Genomic DNA, 20452 nt, shown 5'->3' with positions numbered 1-20452 from the left:
ACACAGGACTCTTGCCAGCACTGCAAGGTAGCTGTGGGCAGGGGAAGGAATACTAGCACAACTGTGCCCTGAAACGTTCCTGGGGCAGAGCGGTCACAGAAGGCAACTACCTGCATTGCACAACAGCCAGCAGAGACTGCACTGCGTCTGTCCATTCCCTGAAGCTTCTGGGGATCACACACATGCCCAGCCACAAGCCTATCCAATAAAACCTGCCCCAAAATGCCACACGGCCATTAACACAGGAGTAAAATCAGGCTACATACGCATCCCCAGGAAAGGGGGTCACTTTGGAAGAAAGGCAATGCACAGGATAGTAAAAGACACCATAACTGATAATAAGGGAGCCCTACATCCAGAGCCTACAGTCTAATAACCTACAAGTTTTCTTCTCCACCTCCAGCTGTCTTATCCTGCCAACCACACTTAACTTGAGAAATGAAACGCCTCCTACTTCCACTCAAATGACCTGTAGCAGCAGGAACAAGGTAAGCACAGTGACACTCTCATTCAGAAACAAGAAGCAATTCCACATTTCAGAAATGGTCCACAAGTTCACAGAGAAGATCTGATGCAGATTTATTTTACCTTTTTATTTCTTTAGGGCCATTTTGTTGTAGTCGTGCATAAATAGCCAGGAAAAAAGACACTCTAGCAAGGGCTGCTCAAGAATAAACCCTTGGTCATTACAAGAAGAAGAGAGTTCAAGTTCTGCTGACCAAAATTCCTCTGAGCCTACAAAAAGGCAGCTGGCTTTTTCATCAAACTGGTTGGCATCAAAGTCCAAACCAATCAGGAACTCCACCTCGTCTGGGGTCACCCTTCTGGATCTTCTGCTCTTTCTCTAGGTATTTCTTCCTGAAGTCATCAAAAGATTGAGCTTCTTCGTCTTGTTCTTTCTCTGGAAACAGGTTGGGAAACTGAAAGGTTTGTCCTTTGCCCTAAAAAGAAAACAAATGGTCAAAATGGTGCCTTAAGAGGCACTCCCAAGATCTCTTTCCACTGCTCTCCCCAAGATACACATATATCCCTCCTCCACAAGCTAACTTTCAGCCTCTTCTCTTCTGTGTGCAAATTAAGACACTTGCATCTTTCTTTACAGAATGAATGGTCGGGAGATGGACACATCTTCAAGATACTAAACCACCTCAGAGATGTTGTAGGAGCCACACCGTAAAAGCAAGACGAGCAAAGTAAGTAATTTTGTTAAAGTCATACCAACGGAGGAAATACAGGCAGGGCAAGCATTCATTATATTAATACTTTGGGTATGAGTCGCAGCTATAGCTGTTTAAATCTTGTCTAAGGATCAGAAAGAACAGACCTAGCAGCTGTTACTATGGGGTGTAATGTGGGAATACAAAGTAACAGATATCAGAGGTCTCTTATCAACAGGAATAAAGTCTGCAGTGTAAAATAATTACAGTGGGAACAATCTGTCTAATACATCACTGATGAGATTAAAGTGATTACATCTGCATCAGTCATTCTGCCTAACAGACAAGTCATTTTAGTGTAACATCATCATCAGATCTATGTCTCCCACTTGGAAAATAAACATTTGCTTGGTCTCTGGTTTTTATCTAACAGCAGGAAACCATTATTCTGTGGAAATGTTCTATCCCATTAACATTATCTACTTACTTTTTAGTGGTGTTTGCACTAAGCACAACTTCATTAAACTCAACAGTATCACCCTTCCATTCCTTTGCATTCCATATGGGACTCCACATAATAAAACTCATAACTGATAGCTCATAACTCTTAAAATTATTCTCCGGAATAGTTACAAATCTTATCATACATTAACTTCTCTGGCAGAATACTACATATAGAAATCTCAACAAAAGCATGCAATTGCTTCAGATGAACACAGTTTTTTCAGGTCAGCCACTCTTTCTATTCGTGCAATAAAAATAACTGAACCAGAGGCCCAGTTACAAAATGGTTCCGCAAAAGAGATAAAATAAGCCTTCCACAACACGGCTACCTATACTGCATTTTGAGATAAGAAATCTGACATAATTAAATTAAAAAAAAAACCCTGCCACCATGTCCCTAACCCAGCTGAATGTGTGCTATGTTCCATTTAGCCATATACACTCAACAGGGTCATTTACAGGTGTGAAAGAATTTAAACCTCAAGCATACACTTTGGAAAGAAAAACCATGACTTATCCCAGTTGAGCTTATCCAGACTAGAATCTAGGAAATATCAACTCATACCCAGCAATGCTCCGGTTGTTTTTGTAGTGCATACTTCTTGGGGGTTTCCTAAGAGCCTGACCATACTACAAAAACAACAAGGGAGCTGCTGTGTACATTGCGCTTTCCTAGATTCTAGCCTGGATAAGATCAAGTGGAACAAATCATGGTTTTCCTTTCCACACCGTACACTTGGGGGTTTCAACTCTTTTGTACCTGTAAACTACCACCAGGTACGCTTATAATAGCTGTCCTATGACAAGTGAAGCATAGCTCCATTTTGAGGCACAGCAATAGGCCTTATCAATGGCCTTGAACAATCCCAAAGCCGTAGCCTACTGATGCTCTTCCTGTAGTAGGATCAGCAGCAAGCACCCTTGAGGCAAAGGGCTGCCCAAGAGTTTGGCACACTCAAGCATTTGGAAAAGAATTTGTTTACGTTACAAAAAATTACTGCATTTTAATTGCACTGCAGGCAGGATGCTCAGCCCTGTGGCACCCATAGGACAGAGGAGGCCGATTCTAAGGACTCATCCATCCTGGAGAGGAAGCCATTTTAGTGAAACACGTTGGAAAACAATTCAGGCTAACATGGTAGGCATACCACCTACACTGAAAATCTGAGAACTATTTATGTTGGTAACAGTGTAGTAAGGGGCTGTTCTTGTTATGCAGCACTTCCATTCTGGTATGCTTCCAGCACCAAAGCACTGCTCTTATTGGAGAGTGAAGGAAAGCTGTCCCTAAAGCATACTAACAACGTTCATGGTTAATTCACTAAGCATTGCAAAACAGTTATTATTTTTAAAAGAGGAAAAAAAATAAAAAGGATATGCACAGAAACTATAGTGAAACCAGACAAACCTTTCAGCTGTTTATCAAAGTGCTCACAGTTCCCATTTCAAGGCTGGTGAAAGTCAAATATTGAGCTGAAAATGTCAATCTGTATCTGGAGTCTTTTAATAAATCAAAATCAGTACAGACAAGTTGGCTCTTTCCAGCTCTTGTTTTGTGAAGAAATTCTGATTTTGGCTGGCAGCCAGACACGATTCAAAACAGCCAAGACATTACACCCTGAGAACTGAAGGTTGATAAATCTTAAGTAACAATACTATGCAGTAACACTGCACTGTAAGACTCTGGAGTGATGAAAGCTGTATGAAAAATAGCTGTTGTGCATGCTCAGTAGCTAGTTTTCATCTTGGGTATTTCAAAATTTCAAAAATACCAAAAGGCATCGACTTACATAAAAGGCTGAGAGTCTATCCAGGCATATTTACATTCGGTGCATCTTCAGCATGATGCCAGAGGCTACCAGTTGTTTAGCTCATATGCCACCTTCTCAAAACAATGCCTACCAAAGGAATAGGGGGATATCACTCCCTTATGCAGTCCTGCTTAAAGTAGACTTTTTTCTTTGTAAGTTTTCCCTTCCCGACAGCAACCATCTGCCAGCTAAGTTAAATGCCTCCTTCAAATGAAATCCTAACCAAAATAAAGCAAACAACTGAATTTCTACTTCGTTCATCAGTGTGGGTGTTTTACTTGGTTTCCAAACTGCTAGAGCATGAACTACTGGCATATTTAACTAGGAAGCAAAATTTTGCATTCTTATTCCTAACCCTTACATTTATTCAATGTTTTACCTTTTGCAAGCTGTTTAACCAGTCTCCCCTTTCATCACTGATTTATTGAAATTCATAAACTGAAATGGCCTCTGAAAAAGCTAGGATTAGGTCTTTGTTTAGAACTTCTGCCAGCACAGTTACCTTAGTCAGAAGCACAGAGAAAAGTGGAGATGAGAGCAGCCTCCTTTCTGACAGTTGTGCTAAAAGAAAGCACCGTAAAAAAGACAAACACTGGGAGAAAAAAAAAAAAAAAAAAAAAGCTATTTTACTCAGATAATTTAGTCTGTCTTGGAATTGAATGGTGAAAAAATTGTTTTACCAGCAGTACAGCAACATGAGGTGATACCTCTGGAGTCTGTCAGGATAAGCTCTCCCTCCACATCCTCTAATATCTAAATGAGCTCTTATAATGTTAGACAAAGAAAGATAAATAAATAAATGGAGCAATGAAGTCATAGAAGCATTATTAAAGCACCTAAAAATAAAGTCATTGTGATGATTTTACATGTTGGTATTCTAAATTTAGGGCTTTCCCAGAGACCTCCCTTCTTTCTACAAATTCTAAGGTTATGTATAAGTGAGATGTGTGGTCCAGTGTTTAGATTGCAGAAATGGGAGCCATTAAACTTCTACTCCTGCACAAATCTAATCCTCTTTTCAGCCGTACCCAAATGTAAAACTGATTTATATACATGGTCTTAAGAGGATTCCTTTATTAAATACTAAAATCCTTCAAGATAACAAGAGACCTAAGCACCAAACATATTTTCATCTTAGATGTCAAGTCTTTTTGGTTATAAAGGTTGAAAACACACCTTGTTTCTCTGAGTTTGCAGAAGGAGTTACAACATGAAGTGGTACAAATTGCCTCCATTCATTTTAATGGGAGGTTAAGTGACCACAATTAGGCCTATGAAGTCAAGTGTTAGCCTTTCCACTGCTGAGCCTCATGTCAGAAAATTGCTAGGAGGATTATCCAGCACAAACTCACTTGTACTTTCTGACCTTTGCGTCCTCTGAAAAGTTTAGGAATGGAAGGTCAGCACAGATATTATTGTGTAGGAATGACGCAGCAAACACTGATCATGTAAACAACTGTGAGGTCTTCTGATTATTTAGATAATTGAAGCACTTACTACTGTCCTTCAGAATTAGGAGAAAAGTGATGTTTATAGTATCGTTAACTAAAAAAATGTTGGACTCCCAACAGCACGGGATTCAGTCCAGCAGTAGCAGCAAATGCAGCTCAGTTTAATAATCCAGTGCATTTCAACAATTCTCCTCCTATTGCACTTGGTAACATCTGATGTTAAAACGTATGGCAGAACAACACTGAAAGCAACTGCAGAACCCACGCAGGAATGACACAGCACACAGGGCATCCAAGTTTCCTCTGAATTCATTACATGTCAAATGAAAACTGCTGTCACATCTGATGTGCAAATGGGTTAATTAATATGAACATACAGGACACACTAGGCAGGGTTTGAGGAGAAAACATTTGCAAAAATGTTCCCACCGGTGCCATCATTCATGCAGCTAAATAGGTGTTAGTCCTAATGTTGACAAGGTCAGACTCCTTTTTACAGCCATCTCCATTAGATTTCTCAAAACAGGTTTAATTAAAAATAGGTCTGGATTCCAGAGGCTTGTCTACAGTTGAGCTCCCACGGGTGCTAACACCTGTTGAGCTACAGAGTGAGAACAGTGAAGGAGGAGGAGGGGATGTTGTTTTTTTTAATTTTCCTGATGTTGATGCAACTGTAAAGTTTCCCACTGGCTTTTTTTTTTTTCCTTTTAGTAATATTAGGATAATTACAATTCTATTCGAGTAAAGAGAAAGGCTGCTTACTTACTTTCATTTTAGCTACTTGGAAAAGATACATACTTTTAATTAAAAAATCAAATAGCATTAAAAAGTAGCATTTGATAAGCCTTAAACTTAAACCTTTCTCACCACATTCCAGAAGGGGAAAAAAGTCAGGCAGGCTCTGGAATGGCAAGATATTGTTGATCCACAGCCTTCCATGATTTGAGGTATTTTTTTAGTGTGAAAATATTATGCTTGGACCGGTCATGTATTTGTCCAGTTACAGCCTGAGAATAAAGTAAACAGCTCTGAATCTCCAAGAAATAGTATTTGGAAAGGAAAGGACAACAATTCTTACATATGGAGCAGCTGAGGCACTAATCTGACACCTAAGGGTGTATCGGCTATGACTTCATGTACCCTCCACCTTTGAGACACTTGTGGTTAGTTAATAGATATGTATGTTGTGCTGGGACACATATGATGATGTTTTATGAAGCAGGCAAGCATAACTAGTCATAAGAAATATACTCAATTTCATTCAGGTAAACCACACCAGGACTGCTTCCAAGTCACACTGGGAAGAGCAATACTTCCACCTAGTGGGCAACAGGAAGATCAACCCAAAACCTTCCAAAAACACATACTTATTTTTCCAGTCATAAGCAGTTTTAACTTGAAACTGGATTAATGAGGGAAAACACAGCTGGTAAAAATGGTGGGAAAGCCCTGCTACTCTGACTCACGGCAGATGCAAAATAATTCTAATGAAAAAATGGGTTTTACAGTGGTTACCAAACTTTCCTAAATTAGGCAGATATTAACAATGGACTGCATGGGGCCTGTTTTGGCCTGAATCACACCATGAATGAAGGGAAAACCTTCAGTTTCAGAAATGACACTGGGTTTCTGGCCTCACTCACTGTTCAAAGCTGGTGTGAACACAGAACTGGGAGCTCATTGTCTGAGACACCAGAACTACCAAAGAAAAGCAAAGAACAAAAGAGGGGAAAAAAAAAAAGACAAACCTAAATGTTAGAGCTCACAGACAGCAACAGTAAGAGAAAAGAGAGCAAAGAGGACAGGACAATGTGAAAAGAAAACAGGCAGACCAAGTTGCACTGATGAAATCTAGATAAATGGTCAGAATTCCCTCACTTCGGATGCTGTACAACAAAAACTAAAATGCAGTCCCCTAACCTAATTCATGGGAGAGATGAAAACGTGGCATTCTTTAAAAACTGAGGATGATGTCATTGGATAGGACAACACAGTAAAAGACACCTGCTCTCTCAGGTACCAGAAACACTTTTCAGCCACAGTACCACAGGGCTTTGTGCATTCTCCATTCCACTGCAGTTACCCACAAGGTGATGGCAACTATTCTAGGTTCAGAAGCTTGATCTGAAATAAACATTCAAAGGCACTGCCTTAAATGAGTGGCTTCCTCCATAGAGTAGCAGCATTTGGCTTTCCACTGAATTTAACCGTGGGTTGCGGACTGCTTCCCTTCACAACTCAGCAGACACAGAAACAAGACTGCATTAAATGTAGGAAAATAGAAGTTGAGAACTGACCAAGGTTCAGTAGAGATGCATGTCTGCTTCAATCTTGGGGAACAAGCCTCCAAAAGCAATGCCATCACCAGCAAGAGGCTATGGCAATGTAAAGTGCCTGCAATTACCTACTAAGGAATAATACACAGAGAAAGCAACTTGTACAATACAAAATCACTCCTGACATTCAATTCTTCAGCTGTGTTCTTAATAAATCAGTCATACCTGAACTTTCACAGACAAAATCCCTGCACAGGTAATAGCCTTTAGGCTATAGGGAGAATTTGTCTACCGAAACAGGGCCTGTTCCTTGAAAAAGGCATGTGAATTTTACTATCATAGCGTAAATCCTGGTGAAGATGACACCAGCTTTAACTTCAGCACAGTGAATCAAGCTTAGTCCTCATCTAAATATAAAACCGTTACTTCCTATTAACACTGTATTTTATACTGTTCTTTTAAAGATAAGGGTTGTCTACAAAAACAGAGTCCTCATTTTTCTTTCCACTCCCTTCCCTAGAAAGGGCTTAGAGAAAATTTTTCTAAGCTCATTTAAAATCAAAAATTAAAAAAAAAAAAAAAAAATCAGATCTCCCAATCTACGCATCTTTAATTTGACCCCAAGTCCTTACAAATTCTTACACAATCTTTATGCTATAAGATCACGCAATGTTCCCCCACACTGACTCCTTGTCCCAGGACAGAGTAATATTGAGTTTGTGTTGCCAACAGCAACTTTGAACTTTTGGTTTTACAACCATAAATAGCATTCCTTTAAAGTAATTTTGGTACGTGAAGGGCTTTTCTATCACTGGTGGCATTTCTTTCTTACTTGTAGACAGGTAAGCCCAAGAGAAGACAGAACTATAATGTGCCCCTGTTATGAAAAACTTGTAAGAACATGAAGCACCTTTTCCACTGGGCAACCAATATACATTTCAGAACCCAGTTTAGCCACAAAGCACACTTGTTAGACATGACTAAAAGCTCTCCAGGGAATACGCCTTAAGTCTTCTTGGAGATCCAAAGAGCTTTAATAAAAAGTTCCCCATCTTTACAATATATTCTTTCACTTACTGGACATTCCAGCAATCAACCACACAAGCCATGAACCTTCCAGCACAGAGAGTACAGGGTCAGCATGAAAGTCGCTGACAAAGCAGCGGCATATGACACCAGGCCCTAACTTACATACAGGCCTTGGACACAAATGGTACTAGAAAATAAACAGTTTGTTTAAATTTGTTTTTCAAACTAAGTCATTTAAATTAGTGAATGCCTTTATATGTTCTGGAACATATTAAAGAAAATGCCTTCATTAGAGGAGTGGAAGAAACAGTCAGCTAATTGGACAATTCACCAAGCATTACTTGTAGCTTGGCTGACAAAAGAGCCCCTTCTTTTCCTGCAAGCATCCATATTAACTCACCAGTTGTACATAGGCAACCTTGTAATCTGGCGTCTTCACTCTCTGATTCTTGTGGTTCCTCTTGTTGTTCGCACCTGCAGAAATGAACAGTCCCGTTTTTAACTTTACAGGAATTCCAAGTACCCCAAAGCAAGGCCAAGGTGGGGGGGGGGGGGCACCAGTTTTGATTTATTAAGATGGTTACTTCTTCAGTACCAACATAGATACCACACAGCAGTATCAAAATTACTAAAACGTACTGAAGTTGGTAAACTGCTGACATGTAAGGAGAGGAGGCATCACCAGACGTGGGTTGCTGACAGCTGTTGTGCCTTCCCAGTCACAAATTTTGCAAGAAGCAAGGAGGCAAGTCTTCTGAGTAGGGGGGCGGGAGAAATAAACTGTCCTGCTAACATTAACTGCTTCAGAAAGACAAGCAGGGAATGACCATGAAGCAGCTTCAAACTTGTCAATTTTTACTACCCGGCTAATGAGCAGGCTCTACACGTTACACATCAGAAAATTACACTCTATACCCCAAAAAATCAAAGCACCTTCACTTCCTGAAAGTATGCTGAGCACAGCTGAGTGGGAAGTTCAATTTACTCCTTGCATGTTAGGCAAACATTAAAGCTGTTGAATTATGAGACGTTCTAAGCCCCTTTCCTCTTTTATTCCTGACATTCTACCACCACTTCCATTAAGTACTGAGGGACTGGACAGTTTTATGGACAAAAGCAGTCATTTTTCAGTGCTGTTTGAAATAACATGTTTGCTCTTAGGATTTCATTTAATTTTATTTTTACATAGACACATTGCAGATGATGTTTTCCTTATTTTAGATGCTCTGACTTTTACAACCTTCTCTTGAAGCTTTTTCTTTCATTCTCCATTTTTCACTATGACAGCTTTTTTCTTATGCCCTTTTGAATTTGTCCCTACTCTCACCATTATAAACACATCGATCAATTCCTTTGCTAGAATTAATGCATGAAAAAGAGGAATCCAACCAAAGATGTCCCAACAAACAAGTCACTCTCCATTTGATTAATGCACTGCCTGGTGATCAAAAACATACATGACGTAAAAATACATTCCTGACTTTGCACTACATCCAAAATACAGTCAGAGAAACTCTGGGAAGGGAAGCATTCACACATAAATGTGACTTTGTAGAATTCTAGCCTAGTTCAATCAGAGATGGGTCCCTCTGTTCCAAGTCTGAGTTCAACATAATTTCAATTAAGAATGACTTTTTAATGGTTCTTTGTGGTGGTGATGAGGTTTTTTGAGCAATGGTAGTACAAGGAAGAAATACAGTTAAGTGGAAGCATATGAGTCTGTAGTAGAAATGTGGTACCTACAGGTTATGAAAAACCAAAAGTTTGTAAAGATGCGTTTCTGATATTTTGTACTTGTCTAATTGAATACTTTTTTCTCTCTACATATTTCGACTTTAGTTAGACCGTAACACCTCCTCTCTGTGCATGCTAGGTAATCTTAACTTATTTCCTAGACTTAAAAAATAAGTTTAATTGCTAATTTTATTAAAATACATGAAGTAGTTCCTTTTGAAGTGTGACATCCACTGGTCTTCAAGGAGAAATGGTAGCAACTACAAAGGTATTTGGCATGGGTTAGATACAGGTCAAGATTTTAAGACTTTTTAAATTCATTTTTTTATTTTTAAAAATAAACTTATGTTGTAACCTAATAAAAGTATTCAAATATGAAGCACTACATATGAAGTGGTACATATTTGTTTTAAGTAACAATAATAAAAAGAACTGAGCTGGAAGTTGCCACCAGCAACATAGTTTGTAGAAGGCTACTAGAACTTTTGACATGAAAAGCCTCTTCTGGCTGAAAAGGTAAACTGCATTTATCCCTCTGAATTACTCAACTGCACTTACCATACTGTATTCTGGTCCTCACAGCAGCTACTGGCACATTATATATTTTTTCAAGGTAATTCTTGATATCCACTTTTGTCATTCTAGGCAACAAAAAAAAAATTATGGAGAAAGAAAGAAGGAAAAGTAGAAATATTTAACTAAATTCGGAACAGAGCCACAGTATTTAAAGGCAGGTTAGTAGTCTGGAATAAATATGTCTTCCCCTTTCAACCAAGGTAGCTTCACTGCACTGATGTATAAACCCAACATGGAACATTCACTGTTACAGCAATTCATAGCCCATAAATTGAAATAATGCTGAATATTTTATTCTCTGGCACCTCAGCAGTCAAAACACGAGATACCTGCTGTACTGGGAGCCAGGGTGGGCTTTCTGACTGCCCGCGCTGAGAGTCCTTTCTAAGCTTCTGAACGTGACTTCCAATGTTCTTGGGGCCTGCTGCAGCCATGTGGGCCTTTACGTGTAGAAGCAGAACAGCCAGGACGAAGGAGTCCTGCAAAACTAGCACCTGGACACCACCTCTTCTCCTCATGGACACCTCCACCACCTCTCCCTTCCTCCTCACCCCACCTCGGGGCAGCCAGAGCCTCCCAGCACCCCGAGAGGAACCAAGCACAGCTCCTGCTTAGCCCAGCGCCCTGAAAGCCCTCCCTGGTGCACAAAACCCTTCCTTCAGCCTCGGGGGGGGGGGGGTGCTTTGGGCGCAGGGGGATGCTCCAGAAGCGGCGGGGACCCCTGGGCACCCCGCGGCCGCCCTCCCCGTGCACTCACTCCATGGAGACGCGGAACTGCACCGTGTCCTCGGGCTGCGGCACGCCGGGCCGCACCGCCAGCATGAAGAAGTTGGGGCGGAAGATCCGCAGCTGGGGGCCGCCCAGCTGGAACAGCGGGTACCTGCGAGGAGAGGACGCCCGTAAAACACCGGCCGGCGGCACCGAGCCCAGCCCCGGCCCTCCCCGACCGCCCTGCCCCGCTCACACAGCCCGCCTGCCGCCCGCCGCCATGGCCGCGGCACGGCCCGGAAGCGCCGCCGCCATGGAGGGGCTCCCGCTCTCGCCCTCTGCTGGAGCGGAGGGGTGACGAGGGTGTTTTTTGTGTGTTTTTGATTTTTTTTGGGTGGTGGTCACCACCTCATTCGCCCTTGGAGGAGGCAGCGGGGTCTCGCCCTCGCCACAGAGGGGATGCGGTGCTTGGGGTGCGCTAGGCATGGGGCAGGGGTGGGGAAACGTGGCTGCGAAATGGCGTCGCTGAGGGAGTTCGTGAAGCGCAGCCCCAAAGACAAGCCAGGGGTGCAAGGGACAGGACGTATCGGGGGCACAGGGTGGCAGCTCTGGAAGAGCTGTGGAAGCCATCTCTGAGTGCCTGACTGCCGTCCTGCCACCTTGACTTCACGCCGTGGGGTGGGACGCCACCAGGATTGTCTTTTCCTCATTGACTGGTGAACCAGAGTGTGTAAACTGGCACCAGGAAAGGCCAGAAGTTTGGTAGGAAGCCTGATGGGAAGCCTGCAGTAGGCTTCTTTCCAACCAGGAGCTTCTAAGGTCAGCAAAGTGAACAGCAGGCCCCATGCAACCAAGAGCCCACGGCCTGAGTTTGGTGGCAGCCATTTCGTGTCCATGGACCCATTTGACATCTACATCAAAATAACCGAGTAATTCAGGCTTCACTATTGGATTTTAATACTATATGTAGGTTAAGTGTTTCAATAAACATTTTAGTGTAATATTTGAATTAACAGTGATCTGTGTTGTGCTGTGACATCTGCTTTTAAGAAATGTTGCATACTGAAAACTGTGGCGCCTGTGGATTCATTCCTTTACACCCAGTTCTTTGATTCCCTCAGAACTTTTAAGTTTGTTTCAAGCTTACACTCAGACTTTTAAGTTTGTTTCAAGCACTTTTGGCATCCAGACTGTCCCACAGATAAGAGCTCCTCCAGAACAGAGTTGGCTTTCCTTATTTGCCTGTATGGGACCCGTAAAACTGGCCTCCAGTCCTGTTTTTTGTTAATGATGCCAAACCCCATTTCCACTTGCAGGGCTGGATTAAATATTAAATAAGGATAGCTAAGGTCCAACTCCCAAATGCCATTTAAAAAATAAATAAAATGAAAACACCATTCCAGAAAGCTGTCATTGAAGTAGGTACTGGTTGCGCTTTATTTACAAAATCCAGAGATTTGTACACAGCAATCTACAGGACAGCATAGGGCTGGTATCAGGAGGGTAAAGGACATGCTCAGCAGGAATTGAAGATGCCAGCAAGGAGTCACCTCAGTTCCACAGGGAACTTGCTTCCTTTTGGCTGAGGAAGCCACCAGACCCCTCCAGGAAGAAAAGGAAGAAAAGCAGCAGCAATAGCCAACCCAGGCTGATGTTGCAATTTTTGTTATCGCTGAGGCATGGGAACACAAGTGGTTTGTGAAGGAAGAAAGAGGAGACCAGCAGCGTTTCAGCATGTCACTAAGGGCCATCCTGCCTGGTTCTTTACTTCCAGCGCCCACCGACCTTCCCCTTGGCTCCTGCCTTCTTGCTGCTACAATACAAAATGAAAGAAAAACATGTCAGTGTGAAAGAATTGGTCCATGGTGACCACTACTAATTTCTGACTCTCATCTTAGCGTCAAGCTTCTTCCTTCTTTCACATGTTGGGCATATCCATTATAGAGCACATCCTGAGAAAAACATTGCAGATGTTGTGGAAAGAAGTTCCACCTCAGGCTCTCAGCGAAAGACTAGGATGTGCATTCCTGAAAGGTGGACCCTTCCAGATTCCTGCATTAACAGGACACAAATCTGTGTGATCCCAAACCTAAGTGACAAGCCTATCCAAGCACAGATTTAATATTTCCTGAATTCAAATTTGCTCTCATCTGGATTTTAGGATTTAGTTCTGTTTCTGGAGAAAACTTCCTCCTCATCAGAGAGCTTTAGTCAAATCCCCCAGATGCCCTAGTTAAAAAAAATGGAAGTGGAGACAAAACACTGAACAGTAATTTATACACAACTAAGAATTGCTTTGCTCTAACACAGCCAGAGTGACTACTTCCTTGTGTCATGAGAGCAAGAGTCTCCAAAACTATGCGGACTTTAGGTCACACCTCACATCAATATTCCTATCTTGCTTATAGTGTGTGTGGGAGCAGACCAGCTACAGTTCCCACGCAAAGCAAACTCTCTCCAAACAGTATCTTCTTGCACACAGAAGGGCAATCCTGCATGCAAGCCACTTACCTTCTGTCTGAGAAACTGGCACGCCTGGAGCCAGAGAGGGGCCAGGCGTGAAGTTAGTCGGGTTAGATTCTGAACTGGCTCCCATAGGTAAAACCTTGGCACAGCACACCACCAAACCCTTGCATCTCACATGTAGGATGAAGAGGCTGCTTCTTGAACAAAAGCACATGCAAACTGGGGGCACATCTTTGACACGGAAGTGCATGGGGTTGCGGGGACAGGCACGACATGTTGGGGCCTTGCCATCGACAAGGAGGCCTGCTTTGGAACCACTGATTCCTCCAGAGAGCAGAGAAAGATGGGGAAGACACATCTGGGGAGGTTTTTGTAGTGCTGCTCCATTTGTTCAAGAGCTCTAGCCATGTTTATGTGAGGATGTAACACAGTGACACAGACGTACACATAGTGGATACTTTACCTTTTGACCAAGTTAGACTTGATCTATTTGAAAAATTGACCCTTTGCATTAGAGATGGTCGAATGTTTTCTGCTTATCTAAAATTCATCTCAGTGTCCCTTTTTGGCAGACTTTCCACAGGTTCAAAATCCAGTAGAGGAACTGTATAGCTCCTCAAACGAAGGCAGAGTCCTTTTATCTCCACAAACGCCTGTGATGTTTGATGTTATGCCTAACCTTTAGAATGTGCTTAAGGAGACTTAATAACAGTGTGAAGCAAAAGGATCACTTGATCCTTCTATAACACGTCAGCAGACATTGCTTTGGAATGCTACAGTCTGTTTTGGATAGAAATGCAAATATGCAGAAATCTCATGAGCTGCGGGCTTTCCAGTGCAACCTTTTCAAATGTTCTCCTATTGCACTAAGACTGTGCCGTGTCTTTTGAGGGAACAAATATGCATTAACGGTACAGCTTGTTGTGGGTGGTGTGGCAGTGCCCCTCAAAAGAGCAGCAACACCCAGACAAACCATGACACCACCCAAGTTCACTGCAAAGATGTAGAATAGTTAAAGATATAAGACTCAGAAAAAATCTAATTAAATAGAAGTCATATGGAGAGGGAAAGTGAGAGAAGAGAGATGAGTGAAAAGAACTCACAACATGATGTTAGTCTTGTTACACACCATTCGCAGCAACCACTTGTTTACCCTTCATAAGCAAGGGTTGTCTCCCCTTGTGTTTTCAAAGCACCTCAGTCAGGTGTTTGAAAACCCCAGCAATTAGAAGATGGAGATTTTGCAGACATGGTGTGAAGAAACACAATTTTTCTTTACTAGCTGTTATGTTCACTTCATTTTCCCCTTCATTTTCTCAACATGAGGCAGGATGGGAGTTACCCTTCTATCTTTAGCCTCATTTCATTGCAGCAAGAAAATGTTGGTGTTGAGGCTGAAGTGAATACTTTGAACACTGAGAAGATATCCCCAGCCAGGAGCTAGGAGGGGATACGGGTACTTACTGTTTCTGAGCCTGATCAATCCGGTTCCTGAGGGTGACAATCTGAAAACAACATACATGACCAGGGGTTTTAGAGATAAAGAAACCTTGTTCCCTCATGGAGAGAAGAGTTTTACCTGCTGAAGAGCTGGAAACAGGTGCCTGTGATAGGAATCAATACTTCTTTGAAATAAAAGCTCACCCTTGCTTGAAGGAGAAAAATGTTGTTCCTTGGCAATAAATCTTCAAACTAATTTCACATTTCAAGGGAAAGATGAGCTAGAATTTTATAGTCCTTATTAGTAGAATCCCAATCCATATGAATTAATTTACTGTGAACTCACATGTCAAACTGCAGACAAGTGAACTCAAATGACTCTCACCTTGGCCAGCTGGAAAGCTGTTGGATGGCCTCATCCCCCCATATGCATTGACCTCATCTTCCTTTTCCCCTACTACACATTAGGAAAAGTGTAAGCTCAAAGAGCTTCGGTGGACTTTGTATGGGGACCTCAATAATGCAGGTCACACATTCTGCCAGAGTGCCTTTGTTGGCTGTCAGAGGAGGAGGTGAGGAGCTTGCAGCAGTCACCATCTTCCTAGCCACTCATCTAATATGAGAGGAAGACTTTTAAAGTGCTGAAGATGGCACTATTCAAGGAGAGCTTCAGTAACCACAGAGGAAAAGGTTGGAGTGGAGACTCTGAACATCTTCTCAAGTTCTGCTGGTTGCTTCCAGCCACTATGCTCCTGACAAGATGGAGTAAAGATGTGTTTTGCCACGGGTAAACTGTAGCTTCCAACCTGAAGCATTGCAAAGCAAACACCTACCTTTCACTGCATATTGTGGCCTGACTCAGCATCTCAATCCTGGCCCATAGCCCTGGACTTCCTCCTGAAATCCCAGGACTTCAGTGCAGATAGCAGACAAGCCCCAAAGAACTCACGTTCTTTTTCCCCTTCACCTTCTTGTTTGTAACCAAGTGAAGGATCTACCTAGGTTCTACCTGGTTTTCCTTGGGTGAGAAAATGCACTTTCCAAAACATATGCTTTGCTTCTGCTTTTGGTGTAATTCAAAATTCTCCACTGCCTCTGCATGTCCAAGAACTGATGACCCAATATTTCAATATTTTAAGTGGCATTTGACATTCCCCACATGCGAAATGAGAAAAAAAAAAAAAATCATACACCCAGGCTGGCCCAACAACCGGTGTTTCCTATCTCTGTCTTTCCATGGCAAACAGAAACGAGAGACTGAAACATTAGCAGGAACAAGACAACACAAGGAAGGAAAGATCAGCAGATCAGTTGCTTTTGTACTTACTCGTGGAAGTTTTATCTGCTGCAGCAGTTTTAAATTGTTTATTGCAACTCAGTATTTTTCCCAGGTGTGGAGGAGAACCAGCTGTGTCTTCAGCTTGACCCAGAGACTTAAGACTTACCTTCACGGACAACCTTGCCATAGTGACCATAGCACACTCTCCAAGGAAGCACCAAAGAGCAGCAGACACTAGAGCTGAAGAACAGCTCCATTCCTGCGTGTCCCAGTTCCTTCCTTTGTCTCTCCCTTGTGTCCTTATTTATCTCCTTCATTCCCTTTACTGTTTGCACTTACCTTTCCCCTCACTGTCCTTTCCTGCTATCACCTTCCCTTTGTTCTCCAATTTTTCTTCTCACATCTCAGCTGTGCATTTTCCTTCTACTCTGCAATTCTTTGCACTTTGTGTCCTTGATTCTTCTCATCAGCCACCCATCTCTTTACCTGTATAGAGGCCTCATGCCACAGCACATATATCTCCCCTGCCACTGCCTTAATTCCTGTTGTGCCTCATGTTATCCTTAACTAGCCCTCTCCAGTATTTTGGGTCGGAGTTAGCATGTGGCCACAAGGTGGAGAATCTTCCACACCCCATACTATTCGTTTCTGCGGAGCCCAAGATGCTACTTGTGCATCCCTAAGCTTCTGCACGTACCTCAGGTGCATCAGGGTGGCTCACCTATGCAAATACAACTGGGCATTTGGATAGAGAATTATTTTCAGTGGTGGCCTGCGTGGGTTGCATTTCTTTACCTGCATCCCTATTGGACCCTGACTCTTCTCCTAAATCACTTCATCTCTTTTCAAAGAACAGAAAGGGAGAGAAAAAGGAAGTGAAGGGAGACGTACAAGATTCATTTTCTCTTTTCCCTCTGCACTTGGAGCCAAGTGCCAGTTTCTGTCTGGCACCTGGCCTCCGACCATGCGGCAGGCTCATGCATTTGGTAGCCTTTGCTGCTGCTGTTACACAGGCAAATTCATTGTACTTACAACTTGGAAAGCTCCTGCAGCCTGCAACGCATTGTTAAAATCTAAGAGAGATTGAGATAGTTACGTTGGTGTTGCTCATTCCCTGTCAGTGTGTCTGTGGGACTGGGAATTGAAAGGAGAGTAAGATGGAGAGAGATCCAGTAGGATTTCTCAGCCACTGGAACCTTGTGTAGGGGATTGCAGACTGTGACTGTGAAGGAAAGCCATCGGCTTTGTGTTACCCTATGGCACTGCAGTCAGGTGCTCCTGTCTGGAGACAGGTTTCAGTAACTCCAGAGAGCTCAGTCCACAGGGAATCTGTCTGGGATGGGAATAAAACTTAAAATGCTCAAGTGTGAAGCCAAAGATGGGTTTAAAAATATTTCTTTGCAATGGAGATGAGCAAATTGAGAGTGTGATTGATTATTTTTTTTTATTATTTATTTTTTTGTAAACACAGTTACCTATAGATAAACAAGAATGAGCAAGAAGTGGGTCTGTTTTCCATCAGGATTAGCTTTCCATGGAGGACTGAAAGCCTTGAGAGTGGTCTATACAATTTCAGCCTAATATATGAAATCCAGACCGAGTACATTAGGGGAACTGTAGTTCCAGGTGCCTTCTGCTTAAATATTCCAAAAGGGCACTGGAGAACCAAATCGTATTGCCACTGTATGGCTTTTGCCAGAACAATGTCAAAGATTTTTATATTTTGCATCTAGTGCCACTAGAAAAATGGCTTTTTAACTCACCTCATATTTTTTCCTCTTGATCTGCTCTGTAAAGTCATACTTTTCAGTCTCCAGCTGGTATAACCAGTCCCACAGTTCCTTAGCCTTGTCCCTGTGTGTTTGTGGGGAGAAGGCAATAGGAGAAACACATCACATCCTGTATTTTCTAGTTTTCATTTCACTTTTCACATTTTCTTCAGTGCAGTTCACACATTATCCTCTGAAAACTACTGACCTCTGAAAGCTGGTCAAGGGCACACGTTTCTCACCTTCTTACCTGAGAACCTTTTAGCCTTGTGCTCTTTCATGTACCATGCACTAACGTCTTTCTGACAGATTTGATTTTCCCCCGAAATCTTAATGAGAGAAAGAGTCCAGGGGGATTAGATGAGAAGGAATGAAGGCTGAATGCCCCAGAGATGAGCAGAGCAGCTGCCATTGTGCAACCTCATCCATTCCAGGGATGAGGTGAGCCAGCCCGGTCCTTCAGTCACATGTAAACTCCAGTGTGTGGAGTCCAGGCCATCATCTGAAGACTTCTCTGCACCAGAGCACTTGGCCCCCAGGTCTTCAGCCTCAGTGGACATCCGTACCCATACCTTAGCAGCTCTAACTCACCCTGGGAATGCTGTTGTAACACAGATCCCAGTCTGCGGGTTTGTTCAGCTATCTCAGAGCTGAGTTTAGAGTTTGTACCTAGTCCAGTAGATGGCTTATCTTAATTAACAGGAGAGGCAACTGAAACTATACCAAGAGCATGGCTAGATGGCTACCAAGCCTTTTCAATAATACCCCATCCCATTTCCCTCTGTTCTCCAGATCAAGGAAAGGCAGAACTTAACCTCGTCCCTTGATGAATTGCAAGGAAGACCCCCTCCTCTCCCTCATTCTTTCACTAGAGAAGACCCCAGGACAGTGAGACCGAATTTCAGTGGATTATATTACAGTGAGGGAGTGTAGGCATGTTACCTCAGCTTGTCTTCATTCAGGTGGTCGATGTTCAAGGGCTTGCGCCTCTCAGCCAGGACCTTCTTCTTCGTCTCTCTAGCTGTTTGCTTCTTCCCTCTCTTCTGGTCAGCCTGTTTTCAGAACATAATTAATGTCAGACTGCAGACATTCAGGCTGAATGAAATTAGTTCAGTGATGGAGAATGTAAGACAAACCACTAGGGATCCAGAAGAAGGAAAGTCAAGCTTTTTTTCTTGACTTGTAATAAAGACTGTTCCCTGTCAACCCAGTGGCTTAATGCTTCCATATTTTTTTCCACTGATCCATGCTTTTTACCTTTGCCAGATAGCTGCTGTATGTGGCACCCATGGAGGACAGAGCCTTCTTCTTCTTGAGATCATCCTCAGCCTTTCTCTTGGCATCTTCCTCCTCTCTGCGTGCCTTTTCCTCCTGTGGAGTGCAGCACACAGAAGCACGTTACTCGAGGGGAGACCTACAGCTCCTCCAGCAACCAGAGTCACTGCAGGGAACGTGATCAGATAAGGTGTTGAGGGGAACTGGCAACTCCCATGTCCCACCCTTGCTTTAAGAGGGTGGTCATTTCTTCTCTGAGATGCAGATCTCGGCATCAAATCTCTTCCAGTGTAATGCTGAGACAGACACAAAGACACTTACCGCGAGCCTCGCCTGACGCTCCTTCTCCTTCTCAGCCCGGATTCTCTGTTGCTCTGCTCTTTCAGCTCTGCGCTTCTCCTGCAAGAAGTGGTGACAGAGGCATGGAGCCATCACTGTGGCTTCATCCACCTCCCATATTACCCCACCAGCACCGAGAGTTTCGGTGTGCAGGGGGTGAGCCACTTGCTCCCCTGCCAGGACGTGCAGGATGGGGTCTAACCTGAAATTCCCAGGTGTAAAACTGAGCACAGAGAGGAGGCAGAGGTGGGAAGAAACCATTTAGGGATGGCATGAACTATCGTTTCTATGCATGACAACGCAGCTTTCTACTGAAATGGCTGAATTAATGGATTCAACATCCAGATCTCTCAGTCTACCACAATGAACAAGCAGTACAAGGACTCACAATTCTCTCCTTGAGGGCAACCAGCTCTTCCTCTTCCTTTCTCCTGGCTTCAAAGTGGCTGTCGATCAAGGCCTGCAGTTCAATCAGGTCTTTGTTCTGCCTTTTCTTTTGGATGTCCTAGAAGAGCAGAAGAAGGCTTTAGGCAAGCCCATATTGCTCCAGGATTGTGCCCTGAAGACTCCCAGCACCCCACCTTCATGCACAGAAACAAAGGCAGAAAGTGTCTGTGGTTATCCACGGATTAGCTTAA

The 20452-nt window shown here is 43.0% G+C and overlaps 2 protein-coding genes across 7 annotated transcripts in view; both read right to left on the bottom strand.

The window, feature by feature from the left end:
• Positions 1 to 554: 554 nt before the first annotated feature.
• Positions 555 to 11658, bottom strand: MRPL23 (mitochondrial ribosomal protein L23). Of its 2 annotated transcripts, XM_027458708.3 has the most exons (6): positions 11503 to 11658; positions 11296 to 11418; positions 10868 to 10978; positions 10521 to 10603; positions 8629 to 8702; positions 555 to 941 (listed from the first exon to the last, which is right to left on the bottom strand). In XM_027458708.3, exons 1-6 carry the CDS (start codon positions 11559 to 11561, stop codon positions 777 to 779), a joined length of 615 nt encoding a protein of 204 aa, XP_027314509.1. In that variant the 5' UTR covers positions 11562 to 11658; the 3' UTR covers positions 555 to 776. The 2 variants fall into 2 exon arrangements, with proteins under 2 accessions (XP_027314509.1, XP_027314510.1); XM_027458709.3 differs by lacking the exon at positions 10868 to 10978.
• Positions 11659 to 12659: 1001 nt separating this feature from the next.
• TNNT3 (troponin T3, fast skeletal type) overlaps positions 12660 to 20452 on the bottom strand; it is a 30695-nt gene continuing 22902 nt past the window's right edge. For 4 of the 5 annotated variants that reach the window (XM_072038521.1, XM_072038524.1, XM_072038523.1 and 1 more), the window contains 7 exons: positions 20203 to 20319; positions 19797 to 19874; positions 19458 to 19571; positions 19143 to 19252; positions 18195 to 18285; positions 15177 to 15217; positions 12660 to 13059 (listed from right to left, as the gene is read on the bottom strand). In XM_072038521.1, coding sequence (XP_071894622.1) covers positions 13011 to 13059; positions 15177 to 15217; positions 18195 to 18285; positions 19143 to 19252; positions 19458 to 19571; positions 19797 to 19874; positions 20203 to 20319 — 600 coding nt within the window. In that variant the 3' untranslated portion in view covers positions 12660 to 13010. Of the gene's footprint in view, positions 13060 to 15176; positions 15218 to 17463; positions 17505 to 18194; positions 18286 to 19142; positions 19253 to 19457; positions 19572 to 19796; positions 19875 to 20202; positions 20320 to 20452 lie in introns of all 5 variants that reach the window. The other variant, XM_072038522.1, reaches the window with a different exon arrangement.

The sequence above is a fragment of the Anas platyrhynchos genome, chromosome 5 (genome assembly GCF_047663525.1).
Source record: "Anas platyrhynchos isolate ZD024472 breed Pekin duck chromosome 5, IASCAAS_PekinDuck_T2T, whole genome shotgun sequence".
In the NCBI taxonomy this organism is placed as follows: Eukaryota; Metazoa; Chordata; class Aves; order Anseriformes; family Anatidae; genus Anas; species Anas platyrhynchos.
The sequence above is the reverse complement of the archived record's forward strand: the minus strand, read 5'-3'. Positions and strand labels throughout refer to the sequence as shown.

Excerpts from the sequence above, each read along its gene's own strand:
- MRPL23 (XM_027458708.3), bottom strand. The coding sequence starts at position 11,561 with ATGGCGGCGGCGCTTCCGGGCCGTGCCGCGGCCATGGCGGCGGGCGGC. Across the intron at positions 10,979-11,295 it reads CAGTTCCGCGTCTCCATGGA|GCCCACATGGCTGCAGCAGG; the intron begins GTGAGTGCACGG and ends CTACACGTAAAG. Across the intron at positions 942-8,628 it reads AGGTTGCCTATGTACAACTG|GGCAAAGGACAAACCTTTCA; the intron begins GTGAGTTAATAT and ends TTTTCTTTTTAG.